This window comes from Sus scrofa, chromosome 14, assembly GCF_000003025.6.
Source record: "Sus scrofa isolate TJ Tabasco breed Duroc chromosome 14, Sscrofa11.1, whole genome shotgun sequence".
Lineage (NCBI taxonomy): Eukaryota > Metazoa > Chordata > Mammalia > Artiodactyla > Suidae > Sus > Sus scrofa.
In genome coordinates, this window is record NC_010456.5 from 42,207,606 (window position 1) to 42,233,678 (window position 26,073).

A 26,073-nucleotide genomic window follows, 5' to 3' on the forward strand; every position below is an offset into this window, starting at 1 on the left:
AGTATATCAGATGCTTTCCAGCATCTCCTAAGATGAGATGGTTTTTTCTCTCACCATGGGGCACTGGCTGAAGCCTTCCCTTGGAGGACCTGAATGAACTGATTTTGTCTCCTGCAGGGAACTCTGCTCTCTCGTCCCTTCCCCTGGCCCTTCCTTCTCTCTCCCCAAAACACAGATACTTTTCCAGGCCCCAGGAGCTGAACACGAGAGGAGGGCGAGGCATCAGAATGGAAATGATCTCCCCGAGCTGGGTCAGCACTTTCTGCCTGCCTGACTTCTGCTGCCATTTCCGGTCCTAATCCCGGGGGGACCAGCTCCCCCCAGCGTGTTCCAGACATAGCCCGAGACATTCTGAGGTTGCGTTAAAATGCTGGTGGCAGACAGACAGGGGAGGATCTTGAAGCCTCGCATTCCTCTCCAGGCGGGCGTGTCTGTGGTGGGGGAGGAATTTGTCCTGGGGAGGGGGGGATTCGGTCTGGGGTGTTGGGAGAAGGGCTGGTTGCTAGGCAGAATCGGCAGAGATGAATCATGTTCTGGCGTGAATGGGTTATGGGCTCCAAGGCAAAGTTATCCAAGGATGTGGAATCTTTTTGTTTGAGCTGGAAGGGAAGATGGATTCATCGGGTCCAGTCCCCTCATTTTGCAGACAGAGGAACTGCAAATACAGAGAGGGAGAGAGGCTTGCCCAGAGAGTAAGGAAAGCGTCTCTCACCTCCATGCTTTTTCCAGGAACTGGGGTCAGCACAAGCCTTTGGCACCACCTCCTGTATTGTACGCGGTTACTGTTCTAGGCTTCAGAGAATCCTGAACACGCTCTTCCCGAGCAAGAGAAATCCAGAGCGTTATGCTCTGTGAAGAATGTGAATGGTGTGGACTTCCCTGGTGGTTCAGCAGGTTAAGGATCTGGTGTTGTCACTGCTGTGGCTTGGGTTGCTGGTGTGGTGTGGGTTTGATCCCTGGCCCGGGAACTTCCACATGCCATGGGTGTGGTCCCCCCCAAAATAATAAACAAAATAATAATATGAATAGTGTGATGCCAGGGTGAATGGGGTGTGTGTGTGTGTGGGAAACATCTGAAGGGGAAATGGCATTTGAAGCAGGAGGCAGCCCTGGGAAGTTCTGGGAAGAGGGGCCAGCCAGTGCAAAGGCCCTGGGGTGGGAATGAGTTGGTGAATATTAGGGACGGCAGGGAGGCCAGTGGGCTGAGTGAGGCGAAAAGGGGACGGGCAAGGCCTTGGAGGTCAGAGAGAGGCTCAGTGGGCAAGCTGCCCTCCTACGACCCCTTCTCCTGCCCTGTGGTGCCGCCTAAGGGCCTGTCCTGTGGATGAATGAGCATTTAGTAAGCACCTCCTGTGTGCCAGGCTGTCCTGGGTACTTCATCCATGTGATTTGATTTCATCCTGTAGCAGCTCCTCCCAGGCTGACTGTCAGAGAAGAACAAATGGGAGAGGCCTGCGTTTATCCACAGCCACTTCGAGCAGGCGTCCCTGACCCAGGCTCTGTCCCTTGAGGCCCTCTGTTCTAGCTCAGCTGGAAAAGGACTTGTCTGCACGAGCAGATTGTCCTCTGGTTCGGCTTCTTAGGGAAAGGAGTGGGAAAGGTCAAGAGGAGACTCGGATCCCGGCAGGCGCCCAAGGAGACTTGCCAGGAAGCAGGGCCATGCTGGCCCAGGCCTTTGGGGTTGGAATGGATGAGCTCCTACTCGAAGGGAAATGGTCCCCAGGGGCCCTGCTGTGCTGGGAAAATGAGTGAGAATCTAGGGCTGAAGGGCAAACAGAATGGTGTGAGAAGCTCCCGCAAAGCTCCTTTGCCCCCAGCTTGTAAGCCCAGCGGATGCTTGGAATTCCACCATTAATGATTGACTCATTGGTGGTAAGCTCTGCTTTTGGCTCCTCTTCTTGTAAGATGCAAGTCCCCTTTGGAAAAAAAGAGTAAGACGATGAAGTCTCAAACCCAATATGGTGATAGAGATTGTAAATGATGGGGTGGATGCCGGACAACTCTGAGCAGCCTTCAGATTTAGAGCTCCCCATGGGATCAACAGAAGCTTTTGTTGGGGCTACACCACTGCCCGTCTTCTCCCTCTGCTCAGTCCAGCTTTCTTAACCAGCCTTCCACAAGTGTTGATCCCAGGAACATTCCTGAATAGATACCCTGCATGCTGACTTCCACCTCAGAGTTGGTTTTCTGGGCATCTGACCTGTAACAATGAAGGTGATGATGTTGCTGATACTGATGAGGATGGTGTCACTGATGTTGGTGTTGATGATGATGGTACTGCTTCTGCTCCTGGCGATGATGATAATGTTGATACTGATGATGATGCTAATGATGATGGTGATACTGATGATGATGGTGATGATGATGTTGATTCTAGTGATGATGATGCTGGTGATGATACTGATGACAGTGATGATGGTGATGGTGGATGTCTGTTCAGGCTGCTGTGGCAAAATACCATAGACTATGTGGCTTAAACAATAGAAATTTCTTTTCTCACAGTTCTAGAGGCTGGAAAGTCCAATTTCAAGGTTCTGACGGGCTCAGTTTCTGGTGAGCTCTCTTCCGGACTTGTAGATGGCTGCTTTGTCCTCGCATGGCCTTTCCTCTGAGCGTGCCTGGGGAGACCTTTGTCTCTAAGGTCCCACTCTTATGACTTCATTTAACCTTAATTACTTCCAAAAGACCCTATCTTCAGATAGTGAGGGTTAGGGCTTCAATATATGAATTTGGAGGGAGACATAATTTAATCCATAGCAGTGATGATGGTGACAATGATAATGGCTATGACCATGATGGTGACAGTGTTGTTGCTGCTGATGATGATGACGTTGCCATGATGGTGGTGATGGTGATGATGATAATGACAACTGTGGTAGTATTATGGATGGTTTTGGTGATGATATGGGTGTGATGATGGTAGGGATCATTTACTGAGTGCTTATTACATGCCTGGCACTGTGCTTTTTAAACTTTACATGTGATTTTTTTTTTAGGGCCTCACCCGCGGCATATAGAGGTTCCCAGGCTAGGGGTCAAATCAGAGCTATAGCTGCCGACCTACACCACAGCCCCAGCAACACCAGACTCGAGCCACGTCTGTGACCTACATACACCACAGCTCACAGCAACGCCGATCCTTAACCTACTGAGCAAGGCCACAGATCGAACCCGCAACCTCATGGTTCCTAGTCAGATTTGTTTCTGCTGCGCCACAATGGGAACTCCCAACATGTGATGATTTTTTAATCTTTACAACAAACCTGTGACTTAGGAGCTAGCATTCTGCTGATTTTTTTCAGGAAGGGAAATCAAGGCTGGCAGAGGCTAAGTACCTGCATAAGATCACAGAGAGAGATCATGGCAGAGCTGGGATTAGGGCCCCCAAGTCCCCAAGTCCCATTCCAAGGTTGTTCCCTCCGCCTGCGGTGCCCCTCTGTGTGGTGGGGAGGTTTTTGGACGGGGTGGGGGGAGGGTCCAGCTGGATTTCTCTGCTGATCCACCAGCCTGAGGCCCTGGGAGGCAGGTTGGAGGAAACTCTATTGCACCAGCAGCTTGAGGGCATTAAGGGTTGTCCTCCCCTGGGGTGGGGGGTCAGTTTTTCTGGAGTTATTCTGGGAGCTGGGCTTCTCTGAGGTGAGGCCAGGGGCTGGAGTGGCTAACATGACATTTCCAAAGATAGCTGGGTGGGGACAGTGGTGCTGGGATTTCAGGCTGGGCCTGGGGAGTAGCTGTGCCCTGTGGTTGACCAAGCACTGTTGGAGTGAGCTTGCCCATCCAGCCACGTGTGACAGAAGTCACGTTCCTGTGTCCACTGCACAGGGGCAGCCAGACCATGGTGTAATTTTGGAGACCTTGCTGTCGGGGGCTCGTCTCAAGGCAAAGACACCATAGGTTGGAAGCCTGGAGGTTATAGTATTCTAAAAATAGTAATAGTGGGAGTAGTAGTAATAACAGTAGTCATAGTAACAGTTACTACAATAATAAGGAGACCAGTGCTAATCGTACCAATGATAATAGCAGTAGAGACAATGGACTAGTAACTTGGGCTGGAATCCTGCTGAGGCCACTTCCTGGCTGTGTGATCTTGGACACAACCAAGATCTTTTAGTTTCTTCATCTGTACGATGGAATAATTGTAGCATTTTAGGATTTCTGTGCAGAGTAAAGGAGCTAATCTACATGAAACAACCAGTGGAGTTCCTGCTGTGGCTCAGCAGTAATGAACCCAACTAGTATCCATGAGGTTCGATTCCTGGCCTTGCTCAGTGGGTTAAGGATCCGGTGTTGCTGTGAGCTGTGGTGTAGGTCACAGATGTGGCTTGGATCTGGAGTTGCTGTGGCTCTGGTGTAGGCCAGTGGCTGCAGCTCAGATTTGCTTCCTAGCCTGGGAACCTCCATATGCCACAGATGTAGCCCTAAAAAGAAAAAAAAAAACCCAAAAAACAAAAAACCAAACACCCAGCAACTGTGCCTGGTATGTAGCCAGGGGTGAAGAGTCACACACGATCACAAGAGTCACTGTGACAGTGAGCTCTTTTTCTGTGCCACTTCCTTTATATGCTTCATCTCATTTAATTGTCATGTCAACATGACGAGGTAGGTACTGTGACCACCCCCATTTTGCAGGTGAATAGAGACTTGGAGGTGGTTGAAGTGTCTCGTCCAAGGTCACACAGTGGTAGGTGGCACATGAACCCTCCGTGTCTGACTCCAAGGCGCTGAGCTCACTCTGCTCTGCCCCACTCCTGCCTCCCTGTGCAGAGACAATCTTCTTTAGGGAGGTGGCTTTTTGAAGGGCTGGCTGATGTCATCTTGGGAGGTGGAGGGAGCAAGCAGACAGGCCAAAAAGCCACCAATGGGAGATGTGCTCCACATCTGTCTTCCGGTTGGGGCCGGAGCTCATCTGTGGGTCCCCTGACTCTGCCAAGACTCAGTGGGACCCAGAATTTTTCTGTCCCAACATGAGGGTGAACACAGAGTCTGCCTCCCTTGTCTTAGCTTCCAGGGGCCTTCATCATCAAAAGGCACCCCTCATTTGCTTGGCTTTTTAAGAAGACTCTGTGATCAGGACAGCCAGTTTTGACAGGACAATGCTTAATGGGAATTTGTAAAAGTGTGCATCTCGATGTGATCCCGAGTGGCCAGAATCCAGGAATAACATTTAGGAAAGGTTAATTAGCGATGTGGTTGTAGCCATGGTGTGGTGCCTTGTAGGGGACTGGGAGGTGGGCAGAGAAACTCAGCTGGGGCTCTGACCTACCATTTCTCTCTCTCTCTCTCTCTCTTTTTTTTTGGTTTTTAGGGCCGCACCCGCAGCATATGGAAGTGCCCAGGCTAGGGGTCAAATAGGAGCTACAACTGCCGACCTACACTACAGCCACAGCAATGCTGGATCCTTAACCCCCTGAGTGAGGCCAGGGATTGAACCCTCATCCTCATGGACCCTATTTGGGTTTGTTCACTGCTGAGCCACGAAGGTAATTCCTGACCTACCACTTCTTAGCTGCGTCACCTGAGGCAAGTTGTTTCAACTCTCTGACCTTTCTTTCTCCATCCATCCATCCACCCATCCACTCACACACCCCTCCATCCATCCATCCTCCCACACACTCACCAGTCACTCACCCATCCCTCCATCCATCCACCCTTCTACCCCTCCACACATCCATCCATCCATCCACTCAACTCAATAAACATTCATGGAGCCCCTAGGAAGTCAAGAGCTCTACCAAATGCTGGGTCTCATAACTGACATTGCTGTCATCAATAGAAGACTAAATTACAAACCATCACACATCAAATGCTGGGTAGCTGTTAATAAGAATGAGGCAGGTCTGTAGGCACTGATGTGGAGAAATACGGTTAAGAGGAAAAGAAAAAGATACAGAAGTATGTGTACTCTGCTACTATTTGTGTCAAAAAAGAAAAAAAAATGGACAGTCTATTTAAACACAAGTATATGGGATATGCCTAGAAAATCTTTGGGAGGACACTTAAGAAATGAAACAAGTACCAGAGACTCTGCCTCTGAGGAGGGAGGCTGGGGAACTAGTAGGGGTGGCAAGGATACTTCTATGTCACTCTATTCCCTTTCAGGCTGTTTGAATTTTTAAAATAGTCTATTATTTAAAATTGAAAAGAACATTTTAAAAAAGACAATTTCTGAGTAATGATATAGAAAGACAAGGAAAGAGCAAAGTACAAAGCCACCTGTAATCTGTGTGGTATTAGGGAGGGACAGGGGACTCTGGGAGTAGAGAGCACCTAGCTCAGCCTGGCAGAATCAGGGGAGGCTTCCCAGGGGAGGTGGAGTCTGAGATGAGGTTCCTGGGCTGAATGGAGGTTAAGGGAAGATGCCTGGTGAGGGCAGCCATGGCAATAGGAGCGGCACAGGGCCTGAAGGTAAGGTTCAGTGTGGTCAGAGCAAAGTGACTGACATGGTAGGAAGTTTGGCATTTGTCTGAGGGCAACAGCGAGCTCCATGACAGGTTTCAAGATGAGGAAGGCCAGGGTCAGAATGGGAAATGGATCTCAAGGTTGGGGTGAGGCTGGAGGCAGGGAGGCCAATAGGGAGGCCAGGAGAGATGATGGAGGCCTAGACTGTGGATGGAGGCGGTGGGAGGGGCAGAGAGGGAGTTGGAGATTGAAGTGACACCTTCTCCTAGGACTGAGCCTCCACTGAAATAGTTTCGGCAAACTGCTTGGCAAAGTGCAGAGCACTTGACAACGGTTATGTACCCTGGAAACTCCCAGGGAGCTTTGCAGAAACGCCCGTGCCCAGCCCCACTGGCACAGCAACAGATCTAATCAGGCATTGCCGTTAAATTGGGCTCCCCAATCAGTGGCTCTCAGGCATAGCCAGGCCTAGACAAATGAATGGATTGGGCCTCACCCTGTGTTGGGATTCACCTTCCCGCCAGTACTCAAGGCACAAGAGAGCTTCTAACATGGGGTGAGACTTCTTGGTGTCAAGTTCTGCCAAAAGTAAAGGAGGCAAGAGAAGCATGGGCTTTGAGGTCACCCGGCCCAGGCCCAAGCTGGTGGTTGACTTCTGAGCCAGTTTCCTTGTTCGAAATAATGCCCACCCCAGAGGGTTGTCCTACAGATGGACGGGATTGCAAAGATAAGGCTGCTGTAACTTACACATGGGGATCTCCTGTGGAGGGTTTACGTGGAGATGCTGAGATCCTGGATGCAAAGATCTCCAGACTTGAGCTCACTCAAGAGTACGTGGCGCCCTCGTGTGGTCCAAACCAGCTGTGTCCAGGAGAAGGAGAGGCTGGTGGAAGTTAAAATACTCATCTTTTTCAGCTGCAGGACCACATAGTTTGAGGTTTGGGCTATTCTGGTAATATTGCCCTGGCTGTTTAGGAGCAGCCTCTGATGTGTAGAATTTAGCCTCGGCTCTCAGAGGATGGAATCAGAACAAAAGTGTTTCATTTAAAAAAGTCACGGAGAAAAGCAGTGGGGAATTGCACTGTGGCCACATATGAGACAAGCACAGCCTAGAGGGACCATGAATTAAATAGTAGAACACACCACCCGGGACACCGTGACGTGGTTCCACCCAGCGGCTCTAATTTGAGATTCTGATGAAAGCCCTGCTCTGTGGCCTTCCCCGCAGGCTGCGGCGGGTAGGGCCTTTGAAGTTCTGGGCCCTGCCCAGAACCCAAAGGAGTTTTTTGTTTCAGGTTTTTTTTTTTTTTTTTTTTTTTAAATAAAGGAGGTAATATTCAAGAGACAAGGCAGCCAGCCTATGCTTGAGCTTTAAGAAGAACAAAAACATCTTTTGAACTTGGCAAATTGAGACTTAGCTGGCATTTTGAGGTCATGTTTTCTAGAAAATCGGGCTTCCTTTCGTAGGGCTCTGAGCTAGAGCGTGACCCTGGCCCTGGGGGCAGATGGGGTCGGGAGGGCAGAGATGAAAACATCTGTTATATGCCCCTGAGCTGGGGGGGATGTTTTTCAAACTTCAGGTCACGGTACACGTATCTTTCAGAATGAATGACTTAAGTGTCATACCTGTGCCGCTGTGGACAAAAGAAGTCTCCTCCTGATGGCTTGGCTGTCCGCCTCCACACAAAACCACCAGAGGTTCTCAAAAGTCAGGTATCGGAGCTACCCGCCCAGACTCCAGCAGAGCCCTGGGCCCAGCTCCCCACACTCTCTCCATAGTGGTCTGTACCTTTAGGCTGGTGGTACTCAGATTTCGGGATTTCACAAACCAGTGAAATTACAGAAAGAATCTTCTGGACTCCTTTGGAGTCACCAGCCTGTTACTTGGCAAAGAAAACAAGGGTAAGTGATGGCCATCTCCTTCCCGCCTTGTTGCAGGACACACAATGACACCTAGCTTTGTAAACATCTCCGTGCAGGGTCTCTGCCACATGAGTCCGGGAGCTGTGAGCGCCCTTGCTGTCCACACCTGGGAACGTGCCCCGAGGGGCTGTGGCAGCACCGGGAGGTGAGGGAGGACCGGAGAGACAAGGCTTTCCAGAGAAAAACGTTCTTACTTTCTTTTATTATATAAAGGCAGATCTGCGTTATGTACAATACTTGGGCCTACCAAACAAGCTTTCCAAGGCATTCTCCGGGTAGGCTTTTCCAAAACAGGCTCAGGTAAAATTAGTACTTGACCACCCAAATGGGAGACTGCACTACTCATTTCGGTTTTAAGGGCCCTCCACACAATTCACAATAGACATGGGCTGGGGTAAGGCTATAAACGTGAGCTGCGAGAACCCACAGGATTCAGAACAACTAGACTGTGTATTGTGCTTGCATTAGAGCCACAATGTGAACGGCAAATGTGCGGGTCTCATGGTTCTTTTATTGTAGGGCGAGGGCAGAGGGCATCTGAACACCTACGTGACTGCTAAGCGGTGACGGCGTGGGAGGGGGAGCAGCTTGTGTGACTGGGGTGGGGGCTTCGTCTAGGACTCATGTCTTCTCGGCCTCTCCTTTCTTGGGTTCTTGCTTGAGTTTGTAATCAGCCAGGGCGGCCTTGATGGCATCTTCGGCCAGCACTGGAAGTAAGAGAAGGAAAGAGAGCCTAAGTTTCTAGAAATCTATAGAAATGGCCCTAGGAAGAGAATTTTAAGAGCTGGGGGCATCGGTGCTGGGACGGGCTTAACAGAGTCACCTTGCCAGGGTGCTGGGCGAGAGCAGCAAGCCCAGTGGTCTGATGCCTGCTTCCTGGGCCAGGTCACTCCCACTGGGTGGCTCTAGGGACAGCCTGGGGGTGGCAGCCAGCCAAGATTCTGCTTAGTTCTTCTGCCTTTGGACAGCCATGCTTTTCTTGGGGGCTTTAGACATAAAGAGTCTGAGGCACGGGGGGGACATAACAAATGTCAGTCCTCAGCTGCTCACACGGAAGTCAGGATTGAGCATGGTGGATGCCGGTGACGCTGGCATAACTTAGGTCCTGCCAGTTGGTGGGATGTCATTGGCTGTCACTCTCTAGTGATCTCAAGTTTGAAACCTTTTATTTTGGAGTCTATATGAAAAGGGGGGCTTTGGGGAAAATAAAAGTAGAGAGAGCCGGAATGACGGCAGGGAGCACCAGCTGAGGGTTTCTGCAGCCAAGAAGGCCTAATGAAAAGGCGAGAGTTTTTCTGAAACCATGAGAAAATGTTTATAGGCTATGGCCTTTATTCCGGGTATTTGAAATTCCAGCTCAAGTGGAAGGAGCTCCGTCTCCGCCGGCCTCCTGAGGTTGGCGTGAGCGCATTGCTGCCTTGGCGCTGAGTTCTTCTCCTGTGAGTCTCACCCTGGCGGGAGGCCTGGTTCTCTGCTGATTTTTAACTAATTTGGTCAGTAAACCTCCATCATTAAGGCTACTGTTTCTCATCCCCTCCTTTCCCTAAGAAGGTTGAGATTTTAAAAGCTTTAGATTTAAGACAGAAACTGCACGGGACAGCCACGTCTAAGCCCTAAGGCATCTGGGCTTTCTCTTTAGGACAGTGGAGAGAGGACTGCTGCCCAACTGGGTTAGTCATTCCTCACACACAGATGCAGCCCAGATAGGAACAGCAGCTGGAGAGGAAGTGATGAAACACGCAACAGAGACTGTGGTGAAGGCCGAATTTTCTCCTTTACTGGTCCTAAATGCATTGCACAGGGGTGGGAACGGCACAGATTCTGGGGTTAGAGGCTGGGGTTTAGGTTCTGGCCCACCCCCTGAGGAGTGGTGGAATGGGGGTGCGTTAACCTGAGCCCTCATTTCCTCCTCTGCAGGGGGAGAGGTGAGGATGCCTTCTGAGGACTGGAGGATGGTTGTGAGGCTTAGAAATGAGGCCGTGGTGGGTCTGGCCCAAGGCACATCCTGTAAGCCTCAGCCCCTGGGGCTCTTCCCCTCTGCGGGTTATGGAGACTCGCTCTGCGAGCTCTAACCCCCAGAGGGTTATAAGGATGGATTCTACAACCAAAGAGGAAGCCCTGTGCCTCTGTCATAAGTGCAGGTTAATGCCATTATGAAATTAGCCCCAGCCGTCCAAGCCTGCGGGCATCCTGGGGCTGAGACTTACTGGAGCAGTGCAGCTTCACCGGGGGCAGGCAGAGCTCCTTGGCGATGTCTGTGTTTTTGATGGTCAAGGCTTCCTCCACCTGAGGGGCAGACGGGAAAGACAGGCAGGTTCAGCGCTGCTCTGTCTGGTGGGACAGAAAATGAAAAAGGCCAAAGAGGCCCCCACGACCGGGTGGTGGGGGATGATGTCCATTTATTAACCCCAAACAGAGGCCTCCCACTTGCACGGCCAGGCTGCAGCTGGGCTTCTCAAGTGCGAAGCATTCGTCGCCCCTGCACTGCTCGGCTGGCTGAGCACGGCTGGCAAAGACACAGCCGCCAGCCAGGAACGGAACCTGCTCGGAATCTCTGAGGGATCAGGCTGAGGCCAGTGACTTGAAGCTTTTTTTTTTTTTCAAAGGCAGTGACTCCCTATGCAGGTTTTGTGACTCTCAGCCTTTCTGATTCTTTACACTAAACATTCAGAATAAACCCCTTCAACTCTTAAGGGCTAAATAGCGTCAGGGAGGCCCCAGGCCAGAGGCATCTGCACCCTCTGCCCCAAGGAGAATCTTTCTCCTCGAGAAGGACTGAGAAGGATGCCTCGGTTTGGGCAAGAGCCTGAGGGCGTAGCAGGAGGCAGGCCTGTGTGGGGCAGATCCCCCTGCCTGGCCCCCAGTCTCCCAAGTCTGCTACCGCCACTGAATTACACTTCAAGTTCAGTTCTTTGAAACCCAGATGGGAGGCTCTCAAGGTCAGAGAAAGGCCCTGTCCCCACTCTGATTACACTCTTAGAGCCCGCAGGGCCCTGTCTCCTCATGTCCTCCTTCCCTGAGGACAGTTCTGGACAAAGCACTTCAGAGTCACCTCTGGCCAGAACAGGTTAGGGCTCTGATTCATTGGCCCAGAGAAGCCTGCGGCCAGGAGGCCCCGAACCACAGGAAGCAGGTGGCACGTGGCCTGGCGGGCGTCCTGGCTGTGGAGCTGCCCAGCTCCCTCCACACAAGCCTCCGTGACTCAGCTCCTTGAACTTGGACCCTTGGGCCTGCAAAGACAGGCACCTGCAGTTTCACTTTTCTGAGGTTCTAAGGACTTCAGGATTTTAGAAAGGCTAGTTTATTTCATGAATCCCCCTTAAGCCATCTGCAATCCTTCCTGAAACCTGATGGGAGGAAATAAAACAAACCCCCACCCTGCCCGCCCCCAGCAGACTCAGACTTCTAAGAAATTGTAACAAGGTCAGCAACCTTGAAGAAAGCCAAATGTTTCTTTTCACTTCTATTTTGTTAGAGGGGGAGGTGAGGATCTTTTTTTCTATTTGGTTAAAAATGAAACACCACCCAAACCCCTGAAAAAATTAAAACGATCAACCGCAAAAAACCCCCAACTAAAAAACACTTAACAAAATTATCTGTAATTCCCAATGTGGAAAAGAATGTAATAAAAACCTGGGAAATCAAAATTAAAAAGGAGATTCTTAGAATGATATTTAGAGGAAAAAAAAAAATCATAGGAACTGGACCCATCCCTTAACTGAGAGCCAGGTTTGTGGGGTCTGTGATTTAATTCTAATTTGCAAGACCCTTACCGTCTTCCCCTTTACCCATTCGGTGGCTAATGAGCTGGAGGCAATTGCAGAACCGCAGCCAAATGTTTTAAACCTGGCGTCCACGATCTTCCCCTTGTCATCCACTTGAATCTAGCAAAGAGGCAGGTGTTAGCTGGTGACATGTCGGCCCATGGGGGGGCACGCACTCCCCAAATCCTCTGGTCCTGTTTCCGACACTTAAAAGTTTGGGCATTCATGACTGAGTTTCCTCCATTTCAAAGAGCTCGGTGATGAAAAGCTCAAAGCAGGAACTGCTACACACAGTCATACAGGTCTAGCTGGTAAAGATTAGCCGAAATTAATACCCCTCCTCCCCCCTCTCCTGATTTCTGGCTACAGCGGGCTCCTCCCAGCTGCTGGGTCAGCCTGCATCTTTAAGCACAAGAGAGTATGCAGTAAAGGTCTTTGGTTAGTGCTTTTTTCTCCAGCACTAAACTGCACCTAGGGGTTCCCTCCTGCCTTGTTTGTTTTCCAAGATAGGCAGGAAGACGTCTGGAGAGCTTCCCACCACCGTGAGGAAGGAGATGTGGAGGGGGTTATCCCTTGCCCCAAAGGGCAGGCCCTACCTGCGTGTTGTCACCAATGCGGGGGACATTTGATTTACTGCATTTCCTGTTTCTTTGGGGATTGCTTACCACACGGCCGTGCTTTTCCTTTGATCGGGAAAACTCACAAAAGCTTTTACTTAGCTACAGTTGGAATTTAGCTGATACTGGGAGTTCAAAAGTGAGACCAGTTTACTATGTCAGCAAGGGTCAGCGTAGTGTACCAGTAAGACTGGGATTCAGCCCCCGCTCAAATCATTCATATGTTGACTCCTCTCATCTCGCAGGAATCAAGATGGGGACCGAATGCAACGCTGCACGTGCAAACGCTCTGTCAACTAGGGAATACTGTACAAGTGATTGGATCACTGTTAACCACCAGTAAAGATGGAAACCAAGGGTACCTGTAATTTCATTACATCGCCACAGGCCGGAGCGCCCACCAATCCGGTTCCAACATTTTTAGCTGTCTTGTCAAGGGACCCCACGTTTCGGGGATTTTCATAATGATCAACAACCTGAAACGAGAGGGTGAAGAGAAATCACAATTACTCTTTTTTGGTATTGATCTCCCCGACTTTGATGGCACGTTTGAAGTCAGCAAACCGAACCCAGCAGGTGTCACGAAATACCAAGTTTTACCTGGGCGGGAAGGCTTATGCTCAGGTCAATGAGAACCACTGGCCACCCAAAGTCTTTGTGTGTCGCCTCTCCAATTACCTTCAGAGATTCATAATAAGGCAGAAAAATCTGCAAGATCTGGCTTTGTTCTGCAGGGTTTTGAACCACAAATAATTGACCTTTAACCACCTGAGGCATCAGAGTTGGGCTCAAACACCATTTTTTATCTCCATAAGATACATCTCAAAGGATCTATCAAAGCATAATACTTACCATTCAAAAATTGTAAAAGTAAGTATGGTCCAGAAATAAGTGTTTCCCAGAAGCTTCAAGGAGACTATTACAGGAGGGACAAGACTAGGAATGCGTCCACTTGTGGGCGATAATAAATAAAAACAGTCCTTTCACTGTATTTCAGGGCCCTGAACCCTCTGGTGCACAGTGCGCCCTGGTGGCTGCAAGGCTGAGAGCACCAATTCGTTCTGCGTGGACTGTCAACAACACACCCTCCTGAGCTGGGGAAGACAAGAACATGGGCAAATGCGTTGCAGCCAGAAGAGAAAAACAAAAAACAAACCCAAAACAAAGCAAAAAAGCTCAAACTGGCACATGGAAGGTTTTAAAAACTTTGAGGTCTGTTTACTAGTTAGCCGTAAGTATCCCAATCTTCCAGTCCCCTCCGCCCACTTATCTGTCCACGGATTTTGAGTCCAAGCCCTAGGACCTACAAGACAAAGTCCAGTCTAGACTTTCTGCCCCGTGTTGATCTGCTGCATTCTGTAGTTAACCGGTTCTAGAGTGAAAGAGTTTTACGTTTACGGACCTCACGCCCCTGGAATGTAAAGTCTTCAAACTACGCACCTATCTCTACTCACAGCTCCCCACCACCCCAAACAAAACTAAACAAAAATGAAAGCATTATGACTTGGTTACATGTCCATCCCCATTCGGAGGCTCTGAGCTCCTACAACAATAATAGCAGCAGCACCCTAAGTGGCCTCCCTGTGCCAGGCACCAAGCAGAGGAGGACCCCGCAGGCACGGTCTCGTGTAGGGGGACTGCTAAGAGCCCCCCCATATGATAAGTGGTAAAACAGGTTCAGCTCAGAGCAGTAACTTGCCCAAGGTCACCTGGCTAGAGCAGTGGCCTTAGGTGAGGCCGGAGCCCGCGCCATTCTGTGTGTGTCTGTCCCTGGAGTTCGGCTGTCAGGTCACAGCAGAACCCTGCTTGCTGGGCGGTTGGGAATTTTAAAGGCTTGGGTGCAAGAGATTAAAGACAGCGGCCGGGCCCACGGGCAGTCGCCGCTGGACGAGCCGAAACTGTCATTCTTATTTCAGGCGCCGTTAGTGCACTTGCGCATCGAGAGAAAGTTGGTCGAGGCGGACTCGTGCGAGGGGCGCCCCGTTTCCTGGGCCGCAGTGGCGTTCCCCGGGCCGCGCAAAGCCGGCCGGCCAGTCGTCCCTAGGCCAGGCCTTTGGTAGTACGCCTAAGTCCTCTCGGCGGTCCTAGTTCCCCGGCTGGTGCAGGCCCCGCGCACGCCCTCGCCCGCCCCTACCTTCTTGTGATAGAGCCGAGCCGGAGCTGACAGCTCCCGAGCAGGCAGGCGCGGGACCGGGAGCAGCAGGACGAAGCCGCCCGCCTTAGACGGCCGGCGCCAGCCGCCGCCATCTTGCGGACTTGCGCCTGCGCAGGCCGAACGCGAGACCGAGGGGAGGGGCTCGTGCACGAGTTGGCACCCGGCTTGGAGCGCGCCCCTCTAAAGTCCCGGCGACTTTGCGCCTGCGCCCTCCCGCTCGGTGCTTGAGTCCGCGCCTTGGCCCCGCCTTGACCACGCCCCTCCGAGTCCGGCGAGGCGTGGAGCCCAAAGGTCTGAATTCGCAGGACGGTTTTTCCTCCGTGCTGGGTTATGGGTCTGAGGGGCTTCAGGCTGGAGTTCCGGACGCAAATTTATGTTCACAAAGTCCACTGCCGGAATGCGGCACAGAGGATCAACCATTCCACCTTTCTTAGCCCTGTTTTGCTGCTTAGAATGTTGAGGGTCAGAGAGGTTTAGGAACTTGTCTGAGGTTGCCCTGAGAGTTAGACTCAGTTGGGATGCAAACTTGGACAATCCTCAACTAGAATCCCAGCTCTGCTCCTTACTGGCTGTGTGATCCTAGACGAATGACATCGTCCTTCTAAACCTTGATCTCTTGTGTACTAATTCAAGGACAACTATTTCACCCGTTGAGCAAGTATGTTTTGAATGTCCACTTTGTGTCGGGGTGTTTTGGGGATCCCAAACAAAAACAGACATAATTTCTGACATAATTAAGCTTGCTAACGAGAGAGAAAGGCAATAGACACAGCAAGACTTTCCTACCTCAAAAAATAGGAAGCTTAATTAAACGAATACTTTGTCCAAACTTAATAAAAATTTACGTTTATGTCTATTCCTTTATTAAAAAGCAAACACAATTTATATGACAAGGCCTGGCAATGAAGAGATTCTAAATAGATGCTTAATAATATGATTTATTAATGTTGGGTTACAGAACAGGAGCTTATAAAATGAAAACTCACGTGTGTGTCTAACTACTAGGCACCAGGCATTACATAAAGGGGAAATGAGTTTTTCTCATGAGTCGTGCAATTGATCCTTCCCTGAGGACTTGGACTTTTCTCTGCATGTGAGGCTCGGTTGCTGGGGAGACTGAACTACGCGCCAAGTCAGACCAGGCAGTAAGAGCCGTTTATGCCAAGAATCATTTTGACCTTCTCAAGATGGCGCCAAACACTGAACGTCGATCATCACGCTCTGTCCATGACTTCCTCTATGGCGTCCACTTCCTGTCTAAGGACCTAATTTCTGTCCCGAGTTGTGGCGGAACACATGCCCTGTTAGCGAGTTTTTTACCCTTAAGGAGAATTACTAAAAGCATATAAAGTGACATAGATTTGTTGTATTTCTAGATTTTTCCCTCATCTGAGGCTCACAGTTTCTCTTTAGGTGGCAAGAGAGGGGGATTTTGATCAGGCGCGCTCCGCGGGCAGCTCCTATTTCAGAGGGTCTTTGGCGGCTGAGTGAGGACCCAGGAGGCACTGGAAGCGCAAGATGGCGACGGCGGCCGCAGCATCGGCTTCGGAAGCGGAGGCAGAGCCAAAGGCCGGGCCCAAGGCCGAGGGAGAAGAAGATGAGGCTAAGGCGGCCAGGACGAGGAGGAAGGTGTTATCGCGGGCTGTGGCTGCTGCGACGTACAAGACCATCGGGCCAGAGTGGGACCAGCAGGAGGAAGGCGTGAGTGAGAGCGATGGAGATGAGGAGTACGCCATGGCTTCCTCAGCCGAGAGCTCCCCCGGGGAGTACGAGTGGGAGTACGACGAAGAGGAGGAGAAGAACCAGCTGGAGATCGAGCGACTGGAGGAGCAGGTGGGCCGCGGGGTGGGCGGCGGGCTTCTTTCCTTGGGTCCCTAGGCCCCGGCCCGCCTCCCCGGTCTTCGGCGGGAATAAAGCCGCCAAGGCCGCCAAACCAGACCTTCAAGCGCTTACCGCTCGATCGGAGCTTTGCAACCGTTATCCCGTTGAACCCTCACACGACCCGGTGAAGGAAGTAGCGTATTTCCCGTTTTACGGGAGGAAACTGAGGCTCCTGGTGGAGGGAATTCTCTTGCTCAAGAATACACTTCCTGCAGGTGGCGGGTCAGGCCTTGAACTTCGAATCGACTCCAGAACTCCCACTCTTAGCCACACTGTTAAACTGTGTCCAGCAGTAGAAATAAATTTGTCTTCTTAAGAGAGAATTATTTGTCTGTAGGAATGACAATGATAGGCTGTGGCGTGGTAGGGAAAATAGCGACTGTGACGGTGGTAATAGAAATGGAGAGGTAGAGATTTTAGCGTCTGGAGGCCAAGACCCAGATCTGGCTCTTACACACCTGCATATGTTTGGACCAGTTTCTTAATTTCCCTGAGCCTCCGCTTCCTCTTCTGTAAATTGGGAGAAAGGATTCGCACACATTGAATTGTCATAACGGTAATTAGTGCCTAGGGCTTGGTGTTAGCAGTTACCTTATGAGATGCAGGTGGCAGTATCTTCTGTGTAATCCAGGATCGCAGCCGGAGGATCCCAGGTGGCACGTTCAAATTAGGATGGTGTGAGAAAGGTCAATAAAGGGACTACTGTGTCTAGGTCAGGAGTGATGGTTCAGTATCTCAGGGCTAGTAACAGCAGGACCTTTAGTGTTCTCCTTTAGGCTGGAAGAGGTGAGGGGAGTGGCCAGTTTTCCAGGATGGTTGTGTAGAGAGGGCACCTGAGAGGTCAGAGGGTGCAGCCCCAGTTTCCCATCAGGGATTAAGGTGAAGGAGGAAATACCCTGAATGCCTCTCTTCCTCTCTCCAGACAACCTGCTGGTGCTTTATGCTGAGAACAAGAGAGCCAGAAAACTTATCCGTGTGCTCCGTACAGTGGGGCCCAGGACAGGGAGAGAGAAGATGGAGTGGATTTGGAGGGTCAAACAGAGGGAGATGGAGCACATTTTCTTTCTACAGATGAGGAAACCGAGGTGCAGGAGGAATGATGAAATGATTTGCCCAGCACCACTCAGGAGGGGATTTGAACTTTTCAAGGTTGTCTGTGGACCAGGTGCCACCTGGATATGGAATTGCTTAGCGATGTGAAATTGTTAGCCGGGGTTTCTCACCTAATCTCTCTGGGTGTGAGATTTCTTAAAATGTCCTCTCTGGGATGATGTTTTTGTTAAGCTGTGCAACAGTGACATCATCCTGAGGCATACCTGGCCGGCTTGTCATCCCGTTTGAATGTTAGAGGAGCCAGTTGAAGGGAGGCAGGTGGTTACCAGTTCTGCTTTTTATCAATCAGCACAATGAAGTTCATTCAGTCTTTTATTTTTTAGCAAATGTCTTGTAATATGAGGTGCCAGGCTGACTGTGACCCTGTCCTGATAGAAATTTGTTCTTGGGCCTTGGGCCTTTCAAGGAGCTATTAGCTCACTCAGTAGGGGAAATAGGATTACCTGTTTCAGTGGAAGGACAGGGGTGGATGCAGAGAGATGAAATTCTCGATGAGAGTTCCCAGCTTACTAGAGAGGAGACTGGGTCAGGGCAGAGGTCTCCTGACTTTGGGCGTCATGCAGTTGCCAGCCCTGTCTCAGGCTCCTGCAGGTGGGCTGGAGCTCAGAAAGTAACCATAGATTCTGGCAAGTGGTAGTGGAATGAACAGCCTCTGGCTTTATTCTCTTTGTCCTGGGGTCTAGACATTGACTTTTTCAATTTTTCCAAAAGTTCCTCCCACCTTCTCCTACCCCACAGCGTCTCGTTCCTGTTGTATCCACTCTCATGGTGGAGCATGATGATGAGTAACTCCCAGAGAGGCCTGGGAACTACACGGCCTCATATCTGTGAATTCCAGTTCTCACCTGAGTGTGTCTTATGAAAGCTTGCAGTTAGCTATGGTATCTATCCATGTAACAAAGGCAAGGATTCCCCGCTCTTTCTTTGTGGCCTGAAACTAAAAGTGGCACCTTGTAGTGCCTTACAGGTTATGTCAACACTCTGAGCCTGGTGTCCCAGTGGCTAAAGGAGGGTTGTAGTAGGCCTTTCCCTCACGGGGCTGTTGTTGAACTTAAGCTATAGGCACAGTTTGACATGTAGGAGATGCAATGCCAAGACCTGCTCTCTTCTCTTCCTCCCTTTCCTGTGATTGTACCCATGTGTCCTTTCCACTGGGCTTCTCTGTCATCACTCTGCCCCCAGACCAGGTCCAGGTCCAGGTCGTGCTGTTAGGGAGTTAGGAAGTCACTTCCCAGATCACCTGCACATTGGCTCTATGGAAGTTCCAGGGCCAAGGATTGAATCTGAGCTGCAAGTACACCTGCGCCACAGCTGTGGCAACACTGGCTCCTTAACCCACTGTGCCACAGCAGGAACTCCAGCCCCTTCCTTTTTTAAAGCATCCTTTGTTGTTAATGATGTTCTGAGGTCAGACTGAACCTGCATTTGTGCTCATTGTCAGCGCTGATTGAACTCTCTGGAAGGTCTCTTAAATGCATTTCAGTGTGCATGTGACATACATATATGTCAGCCCACCTCCCCCATATATCGTATCTTCATTATCTGGGACTAAAAATCAGAAACTTATACCAGAAACCATCTGAGAGACAGTTCCTGTACTTTAGAGACACTTGTACGTTTTTCCTCTGACCTCTGCACAGTGTTTACAGGAAGGCCACATGCATAAACATCACTCAGGCTGCCTCTGCAGCCCTACACTGCCATGCTCAAGCTCAGAAAACACATTCAGACCCAGGGGTGAGGGGAGAACTGAGCCTGCTTCTTCATGACGAATGTACATCTTCCGCAGTCTTCACTTCTTTCACTCTTGTAACCTGTGTGACACACTTGACTTTTGAGACATCAGTGTGTCATGGCCACTCTCTTGAGCTCCAGAGGTGTACTCCAGCGCCTTCCAGGGCAGACGGGGAAACAGAACCAGTTGACGTTAGGACACTTTTGTCCCCAACCTGGTCCAGTCCTGTCAGGTCCTCACGGGGTGGGTTCAGCCTGACACATTTATAAGTCATGAGCAGGAGAACATTGCTAAGAATGTTTTGTTTTTTGTTTTTTGTTTTTTTTTTGCTTTTAAGGGCTGCACCCATGGCATATGGAGGTTCCCAGGTTAGGGGTTGAATCAGAGCTACAGCTGCCAGCCTACACCACAGCCACAACAACACAGGATCCAAGCCAAGTCTGCAGCCTACACCCCAGCTCATGGCAACACCAGATCCTTAACCCACTGAGCGAGGCCGCCAGGGAGCAAACCTGCAGCCTCATGGTTCCTAGTCGGATTTGTTTCCACTGAGCCACAACGGGAACGCCTGCCAAGAATCTTAAGATTTAAAAAAAATTACAAGTCATGGGCTTGTAAATTATTAAATCTTTATATATGTTTGCATGTAATATACATACAAAGCAGTTTACATTTAAACTGTAAAGGATGGTAGTGAAATGAATACCACTTACTCTGCTATTCAGTCTAAGAGTGAGAACTTCAGCAGCATTGCTGTCCTCTGTACACTTCTCTCCTGTTCCATTGCCTTGACCTTCCTCCCACCTCCTCCTAAAGCCCAAAGTAACTGCTTTCTTGAATCTGTGTGCTTCTTTCTCTTTTAAACTGTGTATAGGGAGTTCTGTTGTGACTCAGCAGGTTAAGAACCTGCCTAATATCCATGAGGATGCAGTTCAATCCCTGGGCACTGTATTCCTTAGATTCAGCCATGTTCCTGCGTGTTGAAGTTTATTCATTTTGACTGCTGTATGTTTCGTACCCCAGTGTGTGAATAGCACACAGTTTAGCAGTTGTCTGACATTTGGATTGCTTACAGTTTTTGCTTTTTGCTATTACAAACAGCTACAAGGAACATTGTTACTATTAAACTGTGCTATTACTCTTGAACTTGTGTAAGAGTTTCTCTAAGTATTTTTCAAACTGGGGTCATGGTCATGGGTCATAAAGTCATTTAAGTAGATGCACCCAGTGCCATCTCTGTGATATATTTTGTGTGCTAGGATCTGTTTCTGGTGCTATCATTCTCTTGACCAGTTTGTCTATCTTGTGTCAATTCCATGGTCTAACTCATAACTCCTGAGACAAATCCTCCTGTGTGTATTTTAATGCAGAAGCTGGTGTCGAGATTCCTACGAGTGCATTGTCAGATGGTAGAGTGTTAGAGGAAGTGTAGGTAATTTGTTGTCTCTAGAGAGGGAAATATTGTAGCTGAAATGTTGTGACAGGCATTGGAAGAACAGATACTTGTCTAGTCTCACTGCACAGACTTAATGTAACCCCGTACCCCAACTTGTTTGAAAGCTTTTTTAAAAAATTAAACTTTCAGAGTTCCCTGGTGGCCTAGTGGTTGAGGATCTGGTGTTGTTATTGCTGTGGCATGGATTTGGTCTCTGGCTTGGGAACTTCCACATGCCACAGGCATGACTAAAAAAAGTTGAACTTTTCACTTTGAGGAGTCCTGTTGTGGCGAATCCAGCTAGTATGCTTGAGGATTTGGGTTTGATCCCTGGCCTTGCTCAGTGGGTCAGGGATCTAGCATTGCCGTGAGCTGTGGTGTAGATTGCAGACGCGGCTCAGATCCCGCGTTGCTGTGGCTGTGGTGTAGGCTGGCAGCTGTGGCTGAGATTTGCCCGAGCCCTCACCTGGGAACTTCTGTATCCTGCAGGTGCAGCCCGAAAAAGAAAAAGAACAAACAGCTTTTCATTTTGAGATAATTGTAGATTTCCCTGTGGTTGTAGGAAATAATACAGATCCTGTGTATCCTTACCCTAACCTTACCCTGTTTCCCCCAGTGGCGACCTTTTGTAAAATAGTAGTACAGTCTCCCATCCAGCCATATTGACATTGACAGAGTCAACACACAGATCAGCTCTGTCACCACAGGATCCCCCTGCTGCCCTGGGGGAGTGGCAGTTCCTGACCTCCAGGAGCTACTGATATGTTCTCCATTTCTATAGTTGTATCGTTCCAGGAATGTTGTGTAAATGCAATCATATGCTCTGTAACCTTTGGGATGAGCTTTTTTCCCTCAGCAGAGTTCCCTCAAGATTCACGTGAGCTGCATGTTTATTAGTTTGTTCCTTCTGAGGGCTGAGTAGTAGTCCTTGGTGTGGGCATTCCTGGTGAGTTGAACCTTTCACCCCTTGAAGGACCTCTGGGTTGTTTCCAGATTTGCCTTTTAGGAATAAAGACATTATGCACATTCATGTGCAGGTATTTGTATGAACATTAAGTTTTATTTTTCTGGGAAAATGTCCAAGTGTGTTCTTGCTGGTAGTTTTTGTGTGTTAAATTTTATAAGAAACTGCCAAACTGTTTTCCTGAGTTGCCGTACCCATTTTACATTCACAGCAACAGCGGAGAGGGGTTGTTGTTTTACATCTTCTTTGGCATTTGGTGGTGTCACTGTTTTTCCCTTTGGCCATTTCACATTAGGATAGTGTATTGTGCTTTTAGTTTGTATTTCCCAGGTAGGTAATGATACTGACTACTGTTCAGGTGCACTTACTTGCCATCTGTGTCCTCTTTAGTTATACATGTTGGTTCGTGTCTTTTGTGTCAATATCTGCTGTATCCAGATTGATTTTCAAAGATTAAACTAGGCTTGCATACCTGGAATAACTCCTGCTTAGAAATGGTGTGTAATTCTCTTTTTACATTGAGTTTAGTTCTAGCCACAGTCCACTTATTTTGATTTACTCTGTTTTGACTTTCATTCAGTTCTAATTTAAATTTTCCTTGACACACTCTTTGGCCCATAGTTTTTTTTTTTTTTAATTACTCAATGAATTTATTACATTTATAGTTGTACAATGACCGTCACAATCCAGTTTTATAGTATTTCCATCCCGCACCCCCAGTGCATCCCCCCACCCCCCAAACTGTCTCCATTGGAAACCATAAGTTGTTCAAAATCTGTGAGTCAGTATCTGTTCTGCAAAGAAGCTCATTGTGTCCTTTTTTTCAAATTCCACATGTAAGTGATAGCATTTGATGTTGGTGTCTCATTATCTGACTGACTTCACCTAACATGATAATTTCTAGGTCCATCCATGTTGCTAAAAATGCTGTAATTTCATTCCTTTTAATGGTTGAGTAATATTCCACTGTGTATATGTACCACATCTTTATCCACTCCTCTGTTGGTGGACATTTAGGTTGTTTCCATGTCTTGGCTATTGCAAATAGTGCTGCAGTAAACATTGGAGTATATGTGTCTTTGCAAGTCGTGGTTTTCTCTGGGTAGATGCCCAGGAGTGGGATTGCTGGATCAAATGGTAGTTCTATGTTTAGTTTTCTGAGGAATCTCCATACTCTTTTCCACAGTGGTTGCACCAATGTACAATCCCACCAACAGTGTACTAGGTTCCTTTTTCTCCACACCCTCTCCAGCACTTCCTGTTTGTAGACTTTTTGCTGATGGCCATTCTGGCTGGTATAAGGTGGTACCTCATGGTGGTTTTGATTTGCATGTCTCTAATAATGAGTGATGATGAACATCTTTGCATGTGTTTTTTGGCCATCCATATGTCTTCTGCCCATTTATTGATGGGGTTGTTTGTTTTTTTTGGTATTGAGCAGTAGGAGGTGTTTATAAATTTTGGAGATTAATCCCTTGTCAGTCACTTCATTTGAAAATATTTTCTCCCATTCTGTGGGTTGTCTTTTTGTTTTGTTTATAGAGTTTCCTTTGCTGTGCAGAAACTTTTCAGTTTAATTAAGTCCCATTTGTTTATTTTTGTTTTTACTGTCTTTATTCTAAGAGGTGGATCTGAGAAGATGTTGCTGTTGTTTATGTCAGAGAGTGTTTGGCCTATGTTTTCCTCTAAGAGTTTTATAGTATCTGGTCTTATATCTAGGTCTTTAATCCATTTGGAGTTTATTTTTGTGTATGGTGTTAGGGAGTGTTCTAATTTCATTCTTTTCCATGTGGCCGTCCAGTTTTCCCAGCACCACTTATTGAACAGGCTATCTTTTCTCCATTGCATAGTCTTGCCTCCTTTGTCATAGATGAGTTGGCTGTAGATGCGCAGGTTTAATTCTGGGCTTTCTGTCCTGTTCCAAGGATCTATGTTTCTGTCTTTGTGCCAGTACCATGTGGTTTTGATGACTGTTGCTTTGTAGTATAATCTGAAGTCAGGGAGCCTGATTCCTCCAGCTCCATTTTTCTTTTTCAGGATGTCTTTGGCTATTCTGGGTCTTTTGTGCTTCCAAACAAACTTTAGAATATTTTGTTGGAGTTCTGTGAAAAATGTTCTTGGTAATTTGATAGGGATTGCATTGAATCTGTAGATTGCCTTAGGTAGTATAGTCATTTTGATAATACTGACTCTTCCAATCCAAGAGCGTGGTATGTCTTTCCATCTGTTTATGTCATCTTTGCTTTCTTTCATCAGTGGCTTATAGTTTTCAGAGAACAGGTTTTTGGTCTCTTTAGGTAGGTTTACTCTTAGGTATTTTATTCTTTTGGATGCGATGGTAAACGGGTTGCTTCCCTAATTTCTCTTTCTGATCTTTCATTGTTAGTATATAGAAATGCAGTCGATTTCTGTGTGTTTATTATGTTGAGGTAGGTTCCCTCTATGCCTACTTTCTGAAGGGTTTTTTTATCAGAAATGGGTGTTGGATTTTGTCAAAGGCTTTTTCTGCATCTATTGAGAGGATCATGTGGTTTCTATTCTTCAGTGTGTTAATGTGGTGTATCACACTGATGGATTTGCGGGTATTGAAGAACCCTTGCATCCCTGGGATAAACCCCACTTGATCATGATGTACAATCCTTTTAATGTATTGTTGGATGAGGTTTGCTAGTATTTTGTTGAGGATTTTTGCATCTGTGTTCATCAGTGAAACTGGCCTGTAATTTCTTTTTTGTGGTATCTTTGTCTGGTTTTGGTATCAGGGTGATGATGGCCTCATAGAATGAGTTTGAGTGTCCCTTCCTCTGCAGTTTTTTGGAATAGTTTCAGAAGGATAGGTGTTAGCTCTTCTCTAAATGTTTGATAGAATTCACCTGTGAAGCCATCTGGTCCAGGACTTTTGTTTGTTCAAAGTTTTTTAATAATAATTTCAATTTCAGTACTTGTGATTGGTCCATTCATCTTTTTCTATTTCATCTTGGTTTAGTCTTGGAAGATTGTACTTTTCTAAGAATTTGTCCATTTCTTCTAGGTTTTCTATTTTATTGGCGTATGGTTGCATATAGTAGTCTCTTATGATCCTTTGTATTTCTGTGATGTCCGTGGTTATTTCTCCTTTTTCATTTCTAATTTTATTGATTTGAGTCCTCTCTTTTTCTTGTTAAGTCTGAAATAGAAATGAAGAAAACCATAGAAAAGATCAATGAAACTAAAACCGGTTCTTTGAATAGATCAACAAAATTGATAAACCCTTAACCAGACTTGGCCGCATAGATTATTTAGAAGTACATTGCCTAATTTCCAAGTGTTTAGAGATTTTACTGTTGTTCATGATAATCTAGTTTGATTCTGTTATCAGAAAACATACCCTGTATGACTTAATTTCTTTTAATTTGTTGAGGTTTATTTAATGGCCCAGGATATGGTCTCAGTAAATGTTCCTTGGGCAATTGAGGAAAATGGGTATTCTGTTATTGTTGGGTGGAGTGTCCTATGTACATCAATTAAATCATGTAAATCATGTTGGTTAATGGTATTGTTGAGTTCTTCTATATCCTTGCTGGTTATCTGTCTGGTAGTTCTTTTAGGATTTCATCTTGATTTATTTATAGTGATTTTTAATTTTAATTTTTTTTTGTCTTTTTGTATTTTTAGGGCCACAACTGCAGCATATGGAGGTTCCCAGGCTAGGGGTCTAATCGGAGCTGCAACTCTAGGCCTACGCCACAGCCACGGTAATGCAGGATCGGAGCCGTGTATGGGACCTACACCACATTTCATGGCAATGCCAGATCCTTAAGCCACTGGGCAGGGCCAGGGATCAAACCCTCAACCTCCTGGTTCCTAATTGGATTTGTTTCTGCTGTGCCACGATGGGAACTCCAATTTTTAAAATGGCATATGGAAGTTCCCAGGCTAGGGGTTGAATCAGAACTACCGCTGCTGGCCTACACCACAGCCACAGCAACACCAGATCCAATCCTTGTCTGAGACCTACGCACCACAGCTCCCGACAATGCCGGATCTTGAACCCACTGAATGAGGCTAGGACTCAAACCTGTGTCCTCATGGATACTAGTCAGATTTG

General features: G+C 48.0%; 2 protein-coding genes and 1 long non-coding RNA gene across 4 annotated transcripts in view; 2 read left to right on the plus strand and 1 right to left on the minus strand.

The window, feature by feature from the left end:
- Positions 1,038–13,678, plus strand: LOC106507249. Its single transcript, XR_002338860.1, has 2 exons — positions 1,038–2,214; positions 12,949–13,678. It is a non-coding gene; the product is annotated as an uncharacterized LOC106507249 (long non-coding RNA).
- On the minus strand, positions 8,498–14,965 carry ISCU (iron-sulfur cluster assembly enzyme). Its single transcript, XM_003359136.3, is given in 6 exon segments — positions 8,498–9,029; positions 10,530–10,608; positions 12,096–12,206; positions 13,066–13,179; positions 14,838–14,908; positions 14,911–14,965. Coding segments are annotated over 6 exon segments (501 nt in total). The 5' UTR covers positions 14,951–14,965; the 3' UTR covers positions 8,498–8,943.
- Positions 16,147–26,073, plus strand: part of SART3 (squamous cell carcinoma antigen recognized by T-cells 3) — a 36,241-nt gene continuing 26,314 nt past the window's right edge. The window contains exon 1 of one of the 2 annotated variants that reach the window (XM_005670755.3): positions 16,147–16,691. In XM_005670755.3, the coding sequence (XP_005670812.2) occupies positions 16,377–16,691 (315 nt within the window). In that variant the 5' untranslated portion in view covers positions 16,147–16,376. The remainder of the gene's footprint in view (positions 16,692–26,073) is intronic. The other variant, XM_001926685.6, reaches the window with a different exon arrangement.